Source organism: Ovis aries, chromosome 17 (assembly GCF_016772045.2).
Source record: "Ovis aries strain OAR_USU_Benz2616 breed Rambouillet chromosome 17, ARS-UI_Ramb_v3.0, whole genome shotgun sequence".
Taxonomy (NCBI): domain Eukaryota; kingdom Metazoa; phylum Chordata; class Mammalia; order Artiodactyla; family Bovidae; genus Ovis; species Ovis aries.
The window spans coordinates 15,524,420-15,543,466 of NC_056070.1; the positions used below are offsets into that span (position 1 = coordinate 15,524,420).

The following is a 19,047-nucleotide window of genomic DNA, read 5'->3' on the forward strand; positions in this document are numbered from 1 at the left end:
GCCAGGCTCCTCTATCTATGGAATTTTCCAGGCCAGAATACTAGAGTGGGTAGCCATTCCCTTCTTCAGGGAATCTTCCTGACCCAGGGATTGAAGTCTGGTTTGCTGTACTGCAGGCAGATTCTTTACCATCTGAGTCACCTCATCTTCCTAGAGAGATGCTCTTAAGAACACACACACACACACACACACACAAATAACGAGAAGTATAACAGGCAACTAAATAGCGGAAATGGACTGAGGTTTGATTTGAGCCTACCATGTGTGAGCTTGAATGGAGGCAGTCCAAGGCAGCATTTGAGAACATGAGCTGGGCTGCCTTTCTGAGCACATTTGAATCCTGATTCTGCTACTGGCTTCCTGTGCAGTTCTGAAAAATTCATCTTTCCTGAGCTATTCTGTGAATTAAATGAGGTAGTGTACTTAAAGCACTAAGAATGGTGCCAGGGGTATAAATTATTGCTGAAGTGATATCTTAAAATTTCTATTCTGGGTTAATCCCTTACCTTCTCTGAAAATGTGAGTCCTTATCTGTAAGTAAGTTGTATATAGACATTCTTATTTCACAGAGTATTTGAGCTATGAAACATGAAAGGAAGAAGCACATTATTAATACATCATTAGGAAATTAATGTATCTTTTTGCCCTATATATTTAATTAGATCTTCACAAGCACCCAGTGAGAATAACTGTAATTTATTGTCCTTATTTCCTGATGAGAATACTGAGATTCCATAACAAATCCAAAGTCCTTTGGTCAGCACTGAGTTCTATGACCCTGAGCCTTTGACCATGTACTGCCCAGAGCAAGAATGCAGGAGACCCTGGTTTGATCCCTGGGTCGGGAAGATCCCCTGCAGAAGGGACTGGCTACCCACTCCAGTATTCTTTCCTGGAGAATCCCATGGACAGAGAGAGGAGCCTGTTGGGCTACAGTCCATGGGGTCACAAATAGTCGAACATGGCTGAGAAATTAACACTTTCACTTTCACACAGAGCAAGAAAGAACTGCCAAGGAGACCTTCAAACAGAAGGTGTCTCATAGTCTTATCTTATCTAGTCCCACCTGTGTTTTGAAATTGCTGCTGCTGCTGCTAAGTCACTTCAGTCGTGTCCGACTCTGTGCGACCCCACAGATGGCAGCCCACCAGGCTCCCCCATCCCTGGGATTCTCCAGGCAAGAACACTGGAGTGGGTTGCCATTTCCTTCTCCAATGCATGAAAGTGAAAAGTGAAAGTGAAGCCGCTCAGTCATGTCCGACTCTTAGCAACCCGATGGACTGCAGCCTACCAAGCTCCTCCCATGGGATTTTCCAGGCAAGAGTACTGGAGTGGGTTGCCATCGCCTTCTCCCTGAGAAGGTGGTTATTCTCTAATTTAGTTGGAGTAAGGTAAACAATGGCTCCTTTGTTCTGAAACTTCCTGTATAGCTAGGGCTTTGAAGCGTTCTACATGCAACACACAGGCACTCCGCTGAGCTTGAGGCTCTACTTGAAGATCCCAAATATTCTGAAAAGTGTGCTCTCCGTTTCCTTCAAACTCTGATTCTCAGAACCACTCTCTCTCTCCCACTCTCAAGCTTTCTGATCTGGGCTGTTTCCACATAGTGTTGAACTTGTGGATTTTGCTCCAAATAACTAGACGCTTTCCGCCCTCAAGCTAGCCCACATTTGATTTCTCACGCTCAGATCCACTGTCTTCCTCCTCTTTGTGCCTTGTCCCCTGGTTCACTAGCCATTTCCAGCTGTAGCTTATCTGTACCAAGCTTGTGTTATTTCCTGTGAGTCAACCATCTTATGATGGGAGAATTGACCCTCTTAAATCTCCATATTCAACATGAATATTTAGCTTTTCTTTTGTCTACAAGAGAATCACACCTATGCTTGATGCAAGGAACTCAAGAAAGACGAGACTGATGACTTGCCCCTCCACAAAGGATGTTCTAGATAGACGATACAATGAGAGGTTCATTACCATCTATTCCCATCACTCCTCCTTTCCCTTCTTTGTTTCCTAATCTACCCTTGTCTGGCTCTGATTTAATACTTTAAATCTACTTGTCAAATATTTGGCATTACAGGAAGTTCCATAAGCTATTAATCCCACATCTAACTACTAAGTCCAATACATTTGTGAGAAAAATATTACTCAAAATTTTAAAATTACCTTAACTTAAATTTCACCTTCTAAACCTTAAGCCTTTGAGACTTCCCTGGTGGTTCAGTGACTCCCTGCCCCCAATGCAAAGGGCCCTGGTTCCATCTCTGGTCAGCAAATTAGATCCCACAACTAAAGATTCTGAGTGCTGCAATTTAACACCCAGGGCAGCCAAATAAATAAATCAATGATGTCCTTTTATAAAAAAAATAAAATAAACCTCAAGCCCTGGGGTACAGTATATACAATGTATTTTCTGTAGCATTTTGGTTCAGGAAAGCATGTCTAAAAATTGCCTCATGCAGGATTTAGTGAAACCCAGATGGTGAGTCAGTGTTTTGTGCGTGAAATCATCCAGGTTCAACAACTGCTTTCCTCTGCTTGCTACTTCCTGCCCAAACAAATGGACCTCAGATTTTCTCAGGGGACAGTCAACCCCTGAAGGCAATATTCCCAGATGGCAATTTCCTTTTTTCTTCTTCAGACTTTCAAATTCCTCTGGACATCATTCTGTGTCCTCAGTTAGAATTTAGGAGCTTTGGGCACACTTCTCTTAGACATCCAAGTTTGGCAACTCAGGCTCTGGATTTTCTGCCATTCTTCCTGTAATTACCCGTCTCCACTAGCCACTCTGGCTTCGTGTTTTGGTTCAGAGGTGAATCAAGGAAGCAGCCCCTCTCCACTCACCATGTACACTGCGGGATCCATGGGTGGGCTTGATGCTTTCCTGAACCGGAAACCTAGGGCTGCTATGGCAGTTCTGGAAAAATACTGTCGTCTTGGTCCCTGGACGAGTTAAAAATTTAAGGTTGTTCCCTGTGTTTCTTCCCCTTCTGTGACCCTAGTTGTAACACTACAGATTTCCATGAACTGACTCACAGTCTTTCTCTTAGTATTCAGGGGGACCTGCCTCTATTCTCAGAATAACATCTTCATCCCTTCTTAAGCGGCACATATGTTCGCGCTGAAAAGAGCAGCAGAAAGCTGCAAGCCCTTGTATCTGACATGGAACGGGAATTTGGAGGTTAGATACTATGAGCCAAGTCTGAGCAAACTATTAGGCAATGATACCAGGCCAGTTTGGGGTTGACATCATATAGCATGGGAGATCAAAATCAGAAGAGATACAAGCACAGACTTGTTTTTAATTCAGTTCTTGAGGACAGAGTCTCAGCCATCTAGGTGCTATTCATGAAAACAGGAAAAATACATGAGAGAAACCGGGGGAGCTGGGGACAGACTGGAGTTTGAGAGTCTTTTGATACTGACAGCAGTGATTTGAACCAGATTTGCTCTTTTCATATGCAAATACACTGTCTTCTGTACAGCTGGCATCTTCCTTGCTCCAGAGCAGAATCAAAGAGCATTTCTCAAGAGCACATTGTTCCAGGCAGAGGTTACTCTTTTCTTTCTCTACGGATTCTTCAGTGATACTTAAATTAAGAACTAGAATTGAGTGGTTAGTTTATTTTAGTATAATATTCCCAACTGTAGAAGTGAATTTCATCTTCTTGGCCATTTTTTAGTTCAGGCTAATATGTTTTTATTTAATGCACAGATACATATATAGTGGTGTATTTTCATGTTGTTCTCTTACAGGGAAAAAGTAACAAATTTGATTTCAGGATCTGTTTCTCAACAATCTGAATCTGGCTTTTGTTAAATATACAAGTGAGTCAGTTGTAACATAATTTAGAAGCTACACTCAAATCTCAGTGTAGCAAGAATTCTGAGGCAAAACTTCTATAACAAAACCTCTTCAATTCCCTCATGCAAATTATTACCTGTATTCCTCAGTAACTCTGTCATCTGCTTCCTCTCTACGGCATTAGTCTCAGCGTTTCCTCAAGCTTTATTTGGATTCTACTGTCAAAGTGTTGGTCGTCTTAAAATTCTTGTTACAAAGCTAAATCACCAATGAACAAAGGACCAGACAGAGCGGAATGATGTCATTAACAATCAATTAACTCAGGCTACTGAGCTATGGGTAAAAAATAAATAACAACTAACGAGTCTTCATGATCTACAAATCTGACTAATTAGTCAAAAATGTGGATACGGAACTAATGGAATCATGAAGTGTCAATAGGCATATTATTGTCCTGGACTCCAGCTAACACAAGCAAAGTTTAAGCCCAATGCCACCTGCTCCGTAAAAAGTGTACCATAAATTGTGTTTTCTGCCGCCCACCCTCATCTTCTCTGCATGCTTCCTTTATTGTCTTAGTTACGAAAAACCTTAAAATTTGTATTATATTAGCATTTTGTTTTCTTTTTTTTTGGTTGCACTGCTTGGCTACTGGGATCTTAGTTCATGACTAGGGTTCAAACCATGCCCCCTGCGGTGGGAGTACTGAGTCCTAACCACTGGACAGCCAAGGAATTCCCTGTATGAGCATTTCGTTGATGTAGTATAGGGGCGAAAATTCTAGGATTATTTCAGTATGTCTAAGGAATCCTTTCATGAGGATGCCTTTATTTATTAGTTTCCTTATTTATTTAGTTTGTGTGTGTGTGTATTGATTCCTTGGATTGATTTCTTATCTTTCAACCTTAAACACTGAGCTGCTTTTTTGCCCTCTAATTTTCTAGAAACCTAATATTAATATTGTTAGTTCAAGTTATGTGGGTATAATTATCCTCCCTGGAAAGTGAGATCCTAATTTTCAATTAGAAACATTAATATTTTGAACTCAGTATCTTAAAAGACAAAGGCAAAGAAAACGAAGGCGGCGGGGAGGTGGGGTGGGAGAAAGAAAAATAAATCCAAATTTTCTGATCTAATAGTCCAATTTTTACACAGTCCTTCAATTTTCCCAACAAATATTTCTTATATAGGTAGGTATGCATAGTTCACATGCTCTTTAGAGAAGTGTGTGTGAATTAAAATCTCCCACACTGCAGTTTAGAGCAAAGGTGCACATTTTTGTTTTACTTCTATGAAGACTTAAAAAAAAATGCTTTCTTAACGGAAGGGAGATGCTGTAGTTTGTTAAGAGAGATGTATTTCTGACCCCAGTAGTTCCAAGCCTAATAAATATACAAGTGATGATTTTGATAACCTCATCTTTCAGAGTGATGCGAGAAACATAGGTTAGCAAAGACATCATCTGGAACAGAAGAGAAGAGAGCACACAGCAGACATTGGAGAAAGCGGAAGAGAACACAAATAAGAAAAACAATACCAAATGAGAAAAGTTACAAAGTAGGCTCTATCAGCTGAAAATAAACTAAAATGAACAGTGAGGGCAAGATGTGGTGCTAGGCTCAATGAATTAGAGACTCTTCAAGATTCCACAGGAAATAACAGAATAAACACAGAAGAATATTATTAATGAGCATAAATCAGCTTAGCATGATATAGAGCCATGGTTTTCTAAGGAGTAGCCTTAAAAACATATCCGTAAGTGAAGAGTATGTTCCCAACACGTGTTCCCGGTATGGATATTAGTATGAGCTGGCCTTCTGCGATGGCTCAGCAGTGAAGAATCCACCTGCAATGCAGCAGAGACAAGAGATGCGGGTTCAGTCCCTGGGTCTGGAAGATCCTCTGGAGGAGGAAATGGCAACCCACTCCAATATTCTTGCCTGGGAACTCCCAGGGACAGAGGAGCTTGGCGAGCCACAGTGCATGGGGGTCACAAAGAGTTGGACACGGCTGAGCAACACGCTCAGCACTACACTTTCTGCCATCTTACAGCAGACAATTGATTATCATGGAATGCAGTGACCAGGAAACAAGCAGTGTTGTCTTCTGAATCCACTCAGGAGATCTGAACTACAGAGGCTGACATCCTAGTCTTCAGAAAATTGTTGTCTTAAAATTCCTGAGAGGAAGGAAGAATAAAGAACAGAAATGCAGAAGAAACCAAGAACAGGAAAGCATATTGTACTGGCTAAGTAATTAGAGGGGCTATTAAGCTTTTAAAATGTTACAGAGATCTCTTAATGTATGTGCAAATTCATTTAATCTAGAGGGGCTCACTGGCATGGAATGGTAACTGTGAAACCATGGAAAGAAGTCCGGTGATTTATTGGACTGGACACATATCCCAAAGTGGCATATCAGTTGATAGATAAATGGTATTTAATTTTCTGGCCTACAAGGAACAAGGATATATATATATATATATATGTGACATTTTTGAGAAAGCTGACCAAACTCTAAGAATTTGAGAAGTAAATAGAACACTGCCTTCTTGGCAGCAAGAGGCCACAGCCTTAGGGAAATGACCGATTCTCTGCAGAATGGGAAAATACAAACAGTGCTATTGATGAAACCTGGAGCTAGATGGTTATTTCCCTAGATCCCTGTTTGGATAAGGCCACTTTTCTCTTCAAGATGCCCCCTATCCTCTGTACCCTGGCTTTGTTTTGTTTGTTTGTTTGTTTGGTCCCTTGAGGGACGAGGGACAAAACAAAGGATCTCTTCCTTTTTCCCTGTGAAGAGTCAGGGGAGGGAGGCAGTGTATAAGAAATGAGCTTTCATCAGAGAAGAAGATTTGTTTCCATCAGGCTATATTGGGTTTGAGCTGTACCATTTATTTTTAATTGCAAGAAAAAGAAGCTTTATAAGCATTCAGTCTTCCTTTCTTGATGAAGGAATACACAGAACAGAGGAGCAGGTCTTCCCATGACCCCTTGGGACATCTCCATTATTAAGACAATGCCTCCCTGTGGACCAGCTGTCTCTAAGTAAAGGGACACTAACCTCCCAGACAAATCCATGCTTAGAGAATGAGTTTACCATTTACATGTAGTACCTTTGAGGGCAGCCAGAAAATAAATAAAAATTTTCTGCTTTTTTTGGCTTCTCATTTGGAAGTGCCTCATCAGAGGGGAAATGAACAAGTATAAATGCACATCTGGTTTCACAGAAGGCAATATATTCATGATAACTATGGTTTCTGAAAATAACAGATGATCCAGTAAGGAGTATACATTTTATTTTGTGTTTATGTGGAAACAAGAAGGTACCAAAATATCACAGATATGTGAAATAACTGTATTAACAAAAGAATAAGGTTATATCAAATCAGAACCAACTTGGAATATCTTGAGAATTTAATTACTATAAGAATACTGAATAGATACAATCCATTTTTGTGTCAGCGTATAACTTTATTCATATTAATCTTGGTAGCTTGGCTGGTAAAGAATCCATCTGCAATGCAGGAGACCGTGGTTCGATTCTTGGGTCAGGAAGATCTGCTAGAGAAGGGATAGTTTACCCACTCCAGTATTCTTAGGCTTCCCTGGTGGCTCAGCTGGTAAACAATCCCACCTGCAATGTGGGAGACCTGGGTTTGACCCCTGGGTTGGGAAGATCCCCTGGAGAAGGGAACGGCTACCCACTCCAGTATTCTGGCTTGGAAATTCCATGGGGTCACAAAGAGTCTATAATCATATTAATCTTAATTAAAAAGGACCTGTTATGTGCCTAGCATTCTACATATATTACATCATATAATCTTTACAACAACTCTTTGAAATCTGTCCTTTGACTTCTGTTTAACAGTTTAGACAATAGAGGCTGAAAGAGAGTAATTTATCCAAAGTCACATAATTCCTTAGGCCAGATCCTGGTTCAAATACAATTTTATCCTGAGTTAAACAAACAAACAAAAAACATGTCTTCATTCTCTATTTGCTCTCCTGTGTGGTTTCTCCTTGAAGCCTAAGCTTCCTTTGGCTAATTTAAGAACAAGATTGTAGAGTTGCGTGCACTCTTGTCAAAGCCCACTCCTCTGCTTGCGGCTGTTGCTTTGTTCTAGAGGGCAGAGGATAAACTCTGCTTGATGCTTAACATTGCTTAACATCTGCTTAACACTGAATGGCAAGAAGAGAGATGAAATGGAATGGGGCAAGAACAATGACCTGACTTCACAGAAGAAAGTTCTTAGGGGAAAGAGACAGTTGCTTGGAGTTGACCTTGAACTGGCACTGCCCCAGTGGCTCAGGCCATTGCCCTTGTGAAAGCCTGTGGCAGGCACCTCTGATTACCCAGTGCACGTCTGAGGACAGCTAGGATTTGGCCAGTGCTGCTGAATTCAAAGGCACCTGAACTGACGATTGTGTTCTACTTCAGATGGATAATTTCTGGGACTGAGTTCTCTGAGACAAGAGTCAGGAGACGTTTTTTCAGCTTCCAGCCCGTGTTGGCTAGAACGGATGTAGTGACTCAGAAGACTTGACTTGATTTAAAAATGATGACTGAATGAAACAAAGTGGATATTTTATAAAGATACATACACACAAACAAACGAACAGTAATTTGGGATGGACAGACTATTACTCCATCAAGAACCCAGAAACCCTTGCCTTTTAGCTTCAGGATTCTTGGATAGTAGAGAAATCATAGGAGCTAATAGATGATCTGAACTTTCTCTCTAAGAACCTAAACAGTAGCTTAAGCATGTAGACTGGGGTTGGCAACTTCTGGTCCTTAGGCCAAATTTAGTCACAGATCTATGGTTTTAACTTACACAGTGACTGGAATTTCAAGCTTTGGACAAATCCTCAAATGAAGCCGCAGTGGGCTTTTATTTCTTCAGGCAATGAATTTCGATGGAGGGCCCGGCTTTTGACACAGCATAGGTTTCCTGTTGCTTGTTGCCTAGCCCTCTGCAGAGAAACTGAAGCGCCCTTTGTTTTTATCACTACACCTCTACTGAGATTCCCTTCCAGCAGAGTGAGAGCTGTCTGGGCCCTGCACAAATCTGAGCTGGAGACGCCTGTGAGCGTCTCACCCACCAGCACTGACGGTGTGAAGTGCAGCCTCACGTTGCCAGTCTATAGCCAAGTTAACAGGAAAAATAGTCACTTGTAGTTCTTTTATTTATGTTTCTTCTAAAGAAAAGTTTAAAAGGGCAATTTCTTTTTTTTAAAAAAAATCATTGCTTTCATATGATTTTTCCTCCCTTTACTTTAAAAAATAAAACAGTTAATTCAGTGGACACAAGCACGTTTGAATCCCAAACTATCAACATCTTGTATATTTTAAACATTTTGGACTCTGAGAATGCTTTTAAATAGTCTGAACCAAAGCAAAGCCAGTAAAAAGGTAGAAATAAAGTAAAAATCTAATGAATGAATGATGGCAGAGAGGTATTTACTTGTTGCTACCCTTTGGTTCAAGAATTCTTATGTAAAACAAAGTGAATGAAGTAAAACTCCAGAGTGTTCTTTGAGTCCTGTGAATTGAGGAAGGCCATTTATGCCGGTCACTCCTTCCTAGAGTAGAGTTTTGTGTGGGTAATGGGTAGTATGCTAAGTGTGGCTGGAAAACTAATATGACATTTTTCGATTTTTAAAACCAGATTTTGCAGGCTTCTTTAGTGGATACTGAAAAGTTACTAGGCAGATTATTCTTTCCAGTGATCCAATGAGTAACACCTCCATGAAGCAATTCAACTGCTCATCATTTGTCACCCCGCCAGTGGGACAGTTTCAGCATGTATAGCTCCAGAGTGTGTATGGGTTTCACTTTGTGAAATGCAGTGACTCATGTACTGGTTTGGTACTCACAAAGAAATATTGGACCCAGTGAGAGCTTTTAAGGAGTGGTCTGTAACTGAGTCAATAAAAACCACTTTACAGAAGAATAAAATACTAAGTATTGGCAAATATTGGTATTGATATTTGTAAATGTTAGAATAATGATATTAGTAAACTTCATTTCATATAGAAAAGTCCATTCATAAAAGGGACCTAATTTATTCCTTACCTCCACCCCAGTAAACAGATGAGGAAACAGAGCCTCTATGATTTTGTGACTTAATGGCATATAAGTAGAAAATGAGGAATTTGGGAATAGAGCTCAGGAATTCTAACTGATCTCAGGGTCTTTCCCTGGTATCTTGCCTCATAAGATTAGAGAACAGTAAAATCTCTGATCTGTTGGGAAGGAAAAGATATGAGCAGTCAGGATGGGACTTTTAGTTGTTTTTTAGACCATATTTTAGATTTAAAATGTAAAGAAATACAAAGTGTCATTAAGACTATTTTCACTTCGTCAGTATTCGGGGGTCAGACAATTGGGTTTGATAATTCTGTCAAATGGGTTTTGACAGAACATTTGGGTTTAATGGAGATTGTCTTTGTTTTTCTTTAAGAGTCAGTCTGAGAGGTTCTCTGATAAAATTGAGAACAGTCTGTCACTTCTGAGAACTAACCACATCCCACAGTCAAGTCTGATAAAAAATAAGAAAAGAAGTTAACTTATTCTGAGCAAATGTGGTAAGTCCATAAGGTAGAGATGAAGCTACCAGCAGGACATGGACAAAATGCATGTGTTTGGAACAAACTGGCTCCAGCTTCAAAATCTATGGACAGATATATGTCAGTATCAGTGAATGAAGAGAGAGCTGTACATGGTGAGCAGAAAGCCAGGAGAATGAGTGATAAACATTCATTAGACAAGTAGAGGAAATGATCAAAATAACCACCAAAGAACAGTAAAGTCTAAATCTATCTTTTTTTTTTTTTTTCTTCCGGTGATATGTTGACATTATTGAAACCTTGCATCAGTCTTTTCTGAAACTAGATCTCTTGGGTTAGACAATAAAGAATTATGGCAGTCACTCTCCCAAAAAGAGGTCCCATTGTGAGAGAAAGGAATTCAGTATGCCAGGAAAAGAAATGGAACTGTTGGGGTGATGTAAGAAAACTAGGAGAGAGTTCTAGTGTTGTCAATGTGAGTGCTTAGTGTTTCCAAGCCTCCAATTGTTAGTACGTAAAACTGAAATAATAATTCAAAGCCATCAATTTGAGAAATAGATAATTGGCAAAAAGACTCAAAACTAGTGATGGCTAAATAAACCGTGGCTACTATTTTTCCACACATGCTTTCCTCAGCTTCCTTGTATGGTTAGAGGCATTAAGTTTAAATAAGGAAAAAAATATAACAAAAATACCGTGCAGGATTTAAAGGATCTTATAGTTTACCAAGAAGTTAAGAAGTTAAAATAATTTGCCCAGCATTGCTTAGCTAGTAGAACTAGCTGAAAACCAGCTATTTCATTCCAAAACTCCTGCTTTTTCCCTCTGTCCCATCTGCTTCTATAAATGAGCTAATTTATAAGCAGAGAAAAGGTGATAATTACATTTATAATTTGCTTTGCTTTCAAGTTTAAGCCCTAGTACCTCTGGCCTAGTGGATGAAGGTCTTGTGTACTGCTGAAAAATAATAATGTATTTTAAATACTTGTGTCCTTCCCTCTTTTTTTCTTGCAAAGGTCAGAGGTGTGAGGTGTGGATAGTATAGAGCTCAGCACACACTCCCCATGAATCCAGGACTGGAGGCTACTTCTCAGTCCCAACCCCAGTGTCAGCCTGCTCCCAGCCACCAGCTCAGCCTAATTTGAACCTTCTCCTCTAGTGAAGGGGTGGTTCAGATGGTAAAGAATCTGCCTTCAATGGGGGGCGGGGGGGGGGGGGGGGGGGGGGAGTCAGGGTTGGATCCTAGGCAGGGAAGATCCCCTAGAGAAGGGAATGGCTACCCACCCCAGTGTTCTCACCTGGAAAGTTCCTTGGACAGAGGAGCCTGGGGGGCTAAGGTCTGTGAGGTGGCAAAGAGTCCAACAGGACTGAGTGACTAACACTTTCTCTAGAGGGGACACTTCGCATGATACTTCACGATCCAAATGCAGGTAGTAAAATTACTATTTCAAAGCCAGGAACAGAAACACCTGAGGAGATAATGGATTTGCTGAAAAGGAATGTTTTGGATTTTTCTTCCCCAAATTGTGGGAATGATATGTGGGTGGAGAAAATATTCAAGTAAATATGGTATGGTGAGGAGCCTCTGTAATATGAGCCTGGTATCTCAAGGGAAAGGTCTTACTGGGTCTGTGGCCCCGGGGCAAGAATTAACCCATCCTTTGTCCACGTTTCTGCCTCCCAGGCTTGGCTAGAATCTGGACTGAGGAGCTTTTAACCCCTTCTTCCTCCTCTGCCCTGTGCCTTAGGCTTGTGTGCAGCTGAAAGGCAACCACCCGGCCCTGAATTTAGGACTGTAAGAGTGAACAGATAGTGCCTAGATAGGTAAATACCAAGTGTGCCTTCTGACTAGTGAACTAGTCCAGCCAGTGTCAATAAGGAGCAGCGTCAAGTTTCCCGGATGTGGCCCCAGTGCATTTACTTAGTCTAAGGGTGTGAGTTAAAGTCGGGGTTTAATGACTAATTAAAGTCAGTCAAAGTCCCTGAACGGTGTGTGCACAGTCACACAGGAGAGTGAGGATCCCGGGGCAGTGGAGACTCGCAAGAGCTGCGAGTGTGGCCAGTGGAAATGAATTCTCAGTTCAGCTCCGCAGCACGTGACTTCCTATTTCTGTAAGGTACTTCCAAGGGACTTCCTCTAAAATCTGCCCAGAACTCCCAGAAGATTTCATTCAGCGCCGACGATAAGGTTCCTTCCAACCCGGGACAGAAGTTTTCCCTGAGACACGGTATTAGTTTCTTTTCTCTTTCTGCTTTGCCATCGGCAGCATGCAAGGATCTCGTGGCTCCTGTCCGTGATCGGAAGCTGAATACACTGGTCCAGATCTCAGTAATCCACCCCGCGGAGCAGGGTCTGACAAGATACTCCAGCACCGAAATTGTTGAGGTGAGCGTGCTGTGTGCCTGCTTTACTCTCACTATCTCTAGGTCGCTGTCTGGATTTGAGCAAACAGCTGAATTACCTTAGACAGCTGTGCTGAGTTACTGTCCTCTGTCATTTAGGAAGGCATACCTGAGCTTACTAAGCATGCATTTGTAACTGACCAGGGTAAACAAATGGGGAAAGAATTTGCCCTTTTAAAATTTTTTTATAAAAGACCTTATTTTTCTTTAGTAAGTAAAAGGAAATCCCCACTTTGAATCTTTGAATAGAGTACTAAGTAGAGAAAAAACTATATATAAAATTTTAATTAAATGGAATGAGTATATCTTTGCAGGGAAGAAAGAAAGTCGAAAATTACCTAGAGACGTTTATTTATTTTTTTATTTTTTAAATTTTAAAATCTTTAATTCTTACATGCATTCCCAAACATGCCCTTCTCATTTTTTTTCTGTTTCCTTCAGACTGTCTGTGGAAACTTCATATTCTCTGCCTTTCATGTGTGTCTGTTTATTTAAAGTATGGTGTTTTTCAAAGAAAGGTAGATGATTAATTGGAGACACTGTAATGTTTCTAGGCAAAAGGTGTAAATATTACTCATCCGATGAGAGATTTCCTATTTACATTTATTGTTGCTTATATAATGTTCAAAATGTGTTGGGAGGAAACTTGTTATTGTGTTGGATCAGATTCAAAAGAGGAAGTGTTTCCCTTTTGATTATTTTGTTCTCATCACACATATTTCACAGCCTTACTGAATGAGGGCTACTTAGTCTCTGGCATTAAAGTGTCCTCTGAACTCCAAGCTTCACTTTTCTTAGGCTTGAGAGTCCTGTCTATTTTGAAGGTGGAGTTTCTCTGCAGGAGTTTAAGTCATCTACTCCAGACCAGGCTTGCTAACTGCCGTTGGTGGAATAGATGATTCAGACAAAACTCCACACATTTCACCAATGGGAGTGACACAGATCTTACATGTAGCCCTGACTCTGTCCTTGGGAAACTTTAGATTCCAATGCTGGTATCATTTGTAGTTGTATAGTTAAAGTTGTGGTTGACTAAGCAAAAATAATCTTATTCATTCGAAGACAACCAAAACTGGAAAATTGTTCATTTATATGAAAACTATTTTCAAGCATTATCCCAACTTGATTATTTTTAAAATATTGTCAAGATGAAAATAAATGATGTATTTTGACACACTGATTTGAATATATATATAGCTGTTGTTGATTGTTTCAGTCACCGTGTGTTTGCACAGCGTCTAACACGGTGCCAAGCAAAAAGCAGTATTAGTTAAATAAAAGGAAGGAAGAATGAATGAATGAATGAATAACTTCAGCTTCCAGAAACTTCCATAAACAACTGGTTTACAGAACTCTAGCAAACATCTCCATGATATTCAGCCCTGTGCATATTTAAATATAGATGCAAAATTTAATGTTGGATGTCAGCTCTCTAAAAATGAATTCTGAGGCATGGAAATACTCTGTGCACTGCATCCTGAGATAGTAATTTCATAGCCCCAAATCCATCATATTTAGTTTCTTTTTCATTAGTTTTCAAATCAGTCTAAGGAAAAAAAAAAATACAGCTGAACATCTAAAAACAAATGAGTGCTATCCGAGTGTGGCTTTCAGTTGAATCATTACAGAAAGGAAATAAATGGACAGCGTAAGATTAGCAAGTGGTTGAGAAAAGAGCTTCATTTTAATTTGATCAGTCAATATCTCAGGTTATTTGCATAAGTCATAGGTTATATCCATTAAATGTATGCTAAATGTAATGACAGCTGACCCTAACAATGGTTCTGCATGTAATGAAAATAAATTGTTTTTCAAGATTCTTAGCAGCTCTGACAAGGATGCAAGGCATTTACTATCTACAGCTCTATCAGTACTTTGAGGCCCTGGGCCATGTTGTTGCCCATGGGCATTCTTTGGCAATTCAGATCTCTCTTCTAATAGAATCATTTCCTAGAAAAACAAACAGACCCAGACACTCTCTGCATTCTCATGTGTCACCACAGGCTGCCAACGGCAGTTGCTGCCTTATTGAATCAAAGTTGTCTGCTTACGCTGTTACAGGGAACAAGAGACCCACTGTTCTTGACTGGTGTCACGTTCCCATCTGAGTATCCCATCTATGAGGAGACCAAAATAAAGCTAACAGTCTATGATGTCAAGGATAAGTCTCATGACACCGTAAGTACTTGAACTTAATTTCTTTCTTTGGGAAAAAGGCTTTTCCAAACCGTTGGATTTGTGATGTAACTGGCATTTTTCAAAGAGGTGCTTTGTGCTGTGTTTATGCTTGTCTTATGTTTATGGTTTGCTGGGATTTTTTTTTTTTTTTTAAATTCTTTTGGCTTCCTGCCACACTGGCAATTCGTTAGGAGCAAAAGCTTTCAGAACAGTTTTTTCTTCTTTTTCAGGGAGGCTGGCTTGATGTGTTAGTTTATATTTTGTTGTTGCTGCTTTAAGTGTTGTTGAAGAAGTAACATTGTGGGCAGAAAGCAAATGGAAGACATTAAATAATACATCAAAACTTCCTAATATTGCCATTATTCTAAAATGAGATTGATAGCGTTCTGCTATCACAATTTATTCTTTTACGTGTAACCCTAACTGCCTCTGTTCTTCTGATGTTGTTCGTGGCACCAAAGCAAACAGAGGAGGAAGTAACTGTCAGCACTAGGCAGGATTGGCCTCCTTACAGGAAGGTCATGTCAGGTCCTGATGGTCTTCTGTTCTAGGTTCCTTAGTTTTCATACAGAGCCTGAATTTTCCTCCTCTTGAATCAGTGGGTTCAAGCGAGACCATTAGGTACCCAAGCACTGTCACCGGAGGCCACTCTGAAAATTTCAGGACAGGAGAGAATGCTATCGGTAGGTATTAGGAAGGGGATGGTTTAACAGGAGCCCTCTTCTTTAAATCTTTCCAATGAGAATGAGTGTTTATCTGTTTTCAAGGCTTGGAAGTAGGGAGCTGTGGGAGTATTGATGACCCACAATGAAATGTAAGTCAGGAAAACACTTTGAAGGCAGGTAGACCAGTAGGTTCTGGGAGAATTGTGCTTGGAGTTGAGAGGTGCTGCTGGGCTTGGAGAGTCACTCATAACTGGTTGAGGGGAAGTGCAGCTTTCATTTCTGCCCTCACTAGGCATTTCTGTCTTGCTCATGAGTCTTTCTTTCCTTTTCATTCTTTACCACAAAATATATAGCATAGGTGGATGGCGGGGATATGTAATAGAGAGAAAGATTCTGTCTTGAAGGCATATCTACTCATCTTAGACCTAGGAAAGTTCATGTCTTTAAATATGCGGAAGAAATGCTCGATGAAATGCATAGCACGTGCATGATAGAGAAACAGGGATGGCGGTCAGATAGAGTTGTCAAGGCAGACTGTCTGGCTCCTGTTCTGCTCACTAGCTTTGTGACTCTGGGAGAGTTGATCCTCATTTCTGTTTACCTGGGGAAGCAGTGTTGTAGAGATTAAATAAGTTAATATATGTAAAATATGTAGAAGAATGGCTACAGAGCAGTAATTGCAAGCTTAATTGCTGTAGTTATTGTTTTGGCTGCTGTCTCGTGTTTCTCATAAATAGTAAAAATCAAATAAAGGAATATTAACCACAGTTTTATTCCATTTATTAACTGTGTTTTGCTAAGTAATCCTACATTTATTATTTCTGATCAAAAGGGAAAGATAATATATTAAGAGACAAACATTGGGGTTAAAGCTGGCAACTAAAAAGGTTTTGCTTTGAAGTTTTGTTCTTTTCTTTTCCCTTTCTATGCCCTTTCCTTGATTTTTGAAGTGGCATGGAAAAGGAATAGACAGTGATTGGGAGAGCTGGGCCAAAGATTACGCACAAAGCCTACAGCATGACTTTTTTTTTTTTTTTTTGGTCTTCTGCCAAGGAGAGAGGGAAATGGGGGAACAAAAGCATAAAATTGGGGAAAAGGGGGATATGGTTCAAATGCAAAGTAGGAAGAGGTGGCACAATTGTGCAGAGAAGTAGTGAGCAGGGAAGTGATCAGGGTGATGGGAAAGTAAAGCAGAAACTCTGGGATTTTATGTTTTTTTCTGAGCACATGATCAGATTCAGTGCTCCCAAAGTCCCAAGGTGTAGACAGGGTGAAGAATATGGAAGGATCAGAGGTATAGAAACACTATGCTACAGAGATGAAAATGTTGAGCTCTTGGGTTGGTTAAGTCCTTAGGAACAGCAGAGTTAGAAATATTAAATACCAAAGATGTTTATATCCCCTTCAATCTGCCTCATTTAAAATGTTATGTATGTTAATGCTCTAGGGATAGATAATTAGCTTATTCATTAAGTATGCTTTTTTGGGGGCTTTTATTCTGGAAACCTATTAATTAGAGTATTTTAAAGATTTTCTTCCTTGATCTAGAGGTGTTATCACATAAAAGTATTGAATGAACTGGAATCCCTGCTGTGAAATAAGACTTGTGAAATTTGAACATACTTAAGAAATGCAACCAGCTTTCATTTATGAAATGCTGTTAATTAAAGCATAACTTCTTCCTTAAAATAACTAACAATTAGTTCTAGTGATGGAGGTGTAAATAGAAACACAGTCCATTAATATGCTAATAGTCTTCATGTATGTGTAGTCTTTATCCTGGCACCTTTCTTCCTTTTTTTTTTAAAATTGGAGTATAGTGGTAAAACCCGCCTGCCAATGCAGGAGACATAAGAGATGCTGGTTTGATCCCTGGGTCAGGAAGATCTCCTGGAGGAGGGCGTGGCAACCCACTCCAGTATTCTTGCCTGGAAAATTACATGGATCGAGGAGCCTGGCAGGCTACCATCCATGGGGCTGCAAAGAGTTGGATGTGATTGAAGTGACTTAGAATGCACACATAGTTGATACAAAATGTTGTTAGTTTCTATTGGACAACAAAGTGAATCTGTTATATATATATATATATCTCCACTCTTTTAGTTTATTTTCTTTCCCCGTATAGGCCATTATAGAGTATTGAGTAGAGTTCTTGTGTTGTACAGTAGGTCTTTATTATCTGTTTTATACACAGTAGTATATATATGTCAATCTCAATTTCCCAGTTTATCCCTCCATCCCTCTCCTCGATAACTTAAGTTTATTTTCTGCCTCTGTGTCTCTACTTCTGTTTTGTAAAAAAAAATTCATTTGTACCATTTTTTTAAGATTCTGCATGTAAATGATATCATAGGATATTTGTCTTTCTTTGTCTGCATTCACTCAGTATGATAGCATCTAGGTCCATCCATGTTGCTGCAGATGACATTCTTTCATCTTTTTAATAGCTGGGGCCCTTTTTCTTATTTTAGTTTCTGTTGTTGTTCTTTGTTTTTTTTTTTTTTTTTTTGTTATGGAAGTGGATACAGAATTGGAGAAGGTAGCAAGTGAATTTAAAGTACAGTTTAGATTAGGGGCACTTACGACCCTAAATATTTTAAGATCATAGTACTTTTAAGGGTTATGAAATGAGATTATGAATGTTTATGTATTTTGGAAAATCAACAAATAATGTGCATGTATTTAAAAATTGGTTTAAATAGTTGATTCCAGTAAACCACTCATTGTATTAAGACAGGACAATGAGATATTCTTTACTTGCTGAATATCAATTAAGTGAGTCAGCTGACTAAAATTCCTTGTCTTTTTCTATTGAATTCATTATTGCTTGGAATTAACCAGTCAAGTAGATTTGTTACTGTACAATCTCATGTGTGTTTACATACATATTACTATTAGAAGTTTTTAAAGAGATAATGATATTTTATCTGTGTCCTTGATGTGGCTATTATCCTAATAAGACCAAGTAGTTATTAATTATAACTACTTGGTCTTGTTAGGTTCTTTGAACATAACATTATCTTTCACAATAACTTCAGCAGAAATGCGATCAGTCATTGTAAAGAATGAGAAGAGTCTGTTGATTCATAATGACTCTTGTTTTCTTCTACCACATCCTTCATCCTTCCCATTCACAGCAATCAGTCTCTGTCTGCAGCAGATGGATGGATAATGCTTGGCAGGTAGTGGGGCAGGGAAGGGGGGACATGGGTTCATTATTAGAATTAGAGTTACCTTTTTGATATTTGCTTAACCGTTAGGAAATTATATAGGGCTTCCTTGGTGGCTTAGCAGTTAAAAAAAAGAAAAAAAATCTGCCTGTCAGTGCAGGAGACATGGGTTTAATCCCTGGGTTGGGAAGACCCCCTGGAGAAGAAAATGGCAACCCACTCCAGGAGTCTTGCCTGGGAAATCCTGTAGACAG

At 39.7% G+C, this 19,047-nt stretch overlaps 1 protein-coding gene across 14 annotated transcripts in view; it reads left to right on the plus strand.

Annotated features, from left to right (window-relative positions):
- INPP4B (inositol polyphosphate-4-phosphatase type II B) overlaps nucleotides 1-19,047 on the plus strand; it is an 887,198-nt gene that overhangs the window by 478,353 nt on the left and 389,798 nt on the right. For 13 of the 14 annotated variants that reach the window (XM_015101375.4, XM_042234315.2, XM_060400642.1 and 10 more), the window contains 2 exons: nucleotides 12,645-12,763; nucleotides 14,842-14,958. In XM_015101375.4, the coding sequence (XP_014956861.3) occupies nucleotides 12,645-12,763; nucleotides 14,842-14,958 (236 nt within the window). Of the gene's footprint in view, nucleotides 1-12,348; nucleotides 12,495-12,644; nucleotides 12,764-14,841; nucleotides 14,959-19,047 lie in introns of those variants that run through there. The other variant, XM_060400645.1, reaches the window with a different exon arrangement.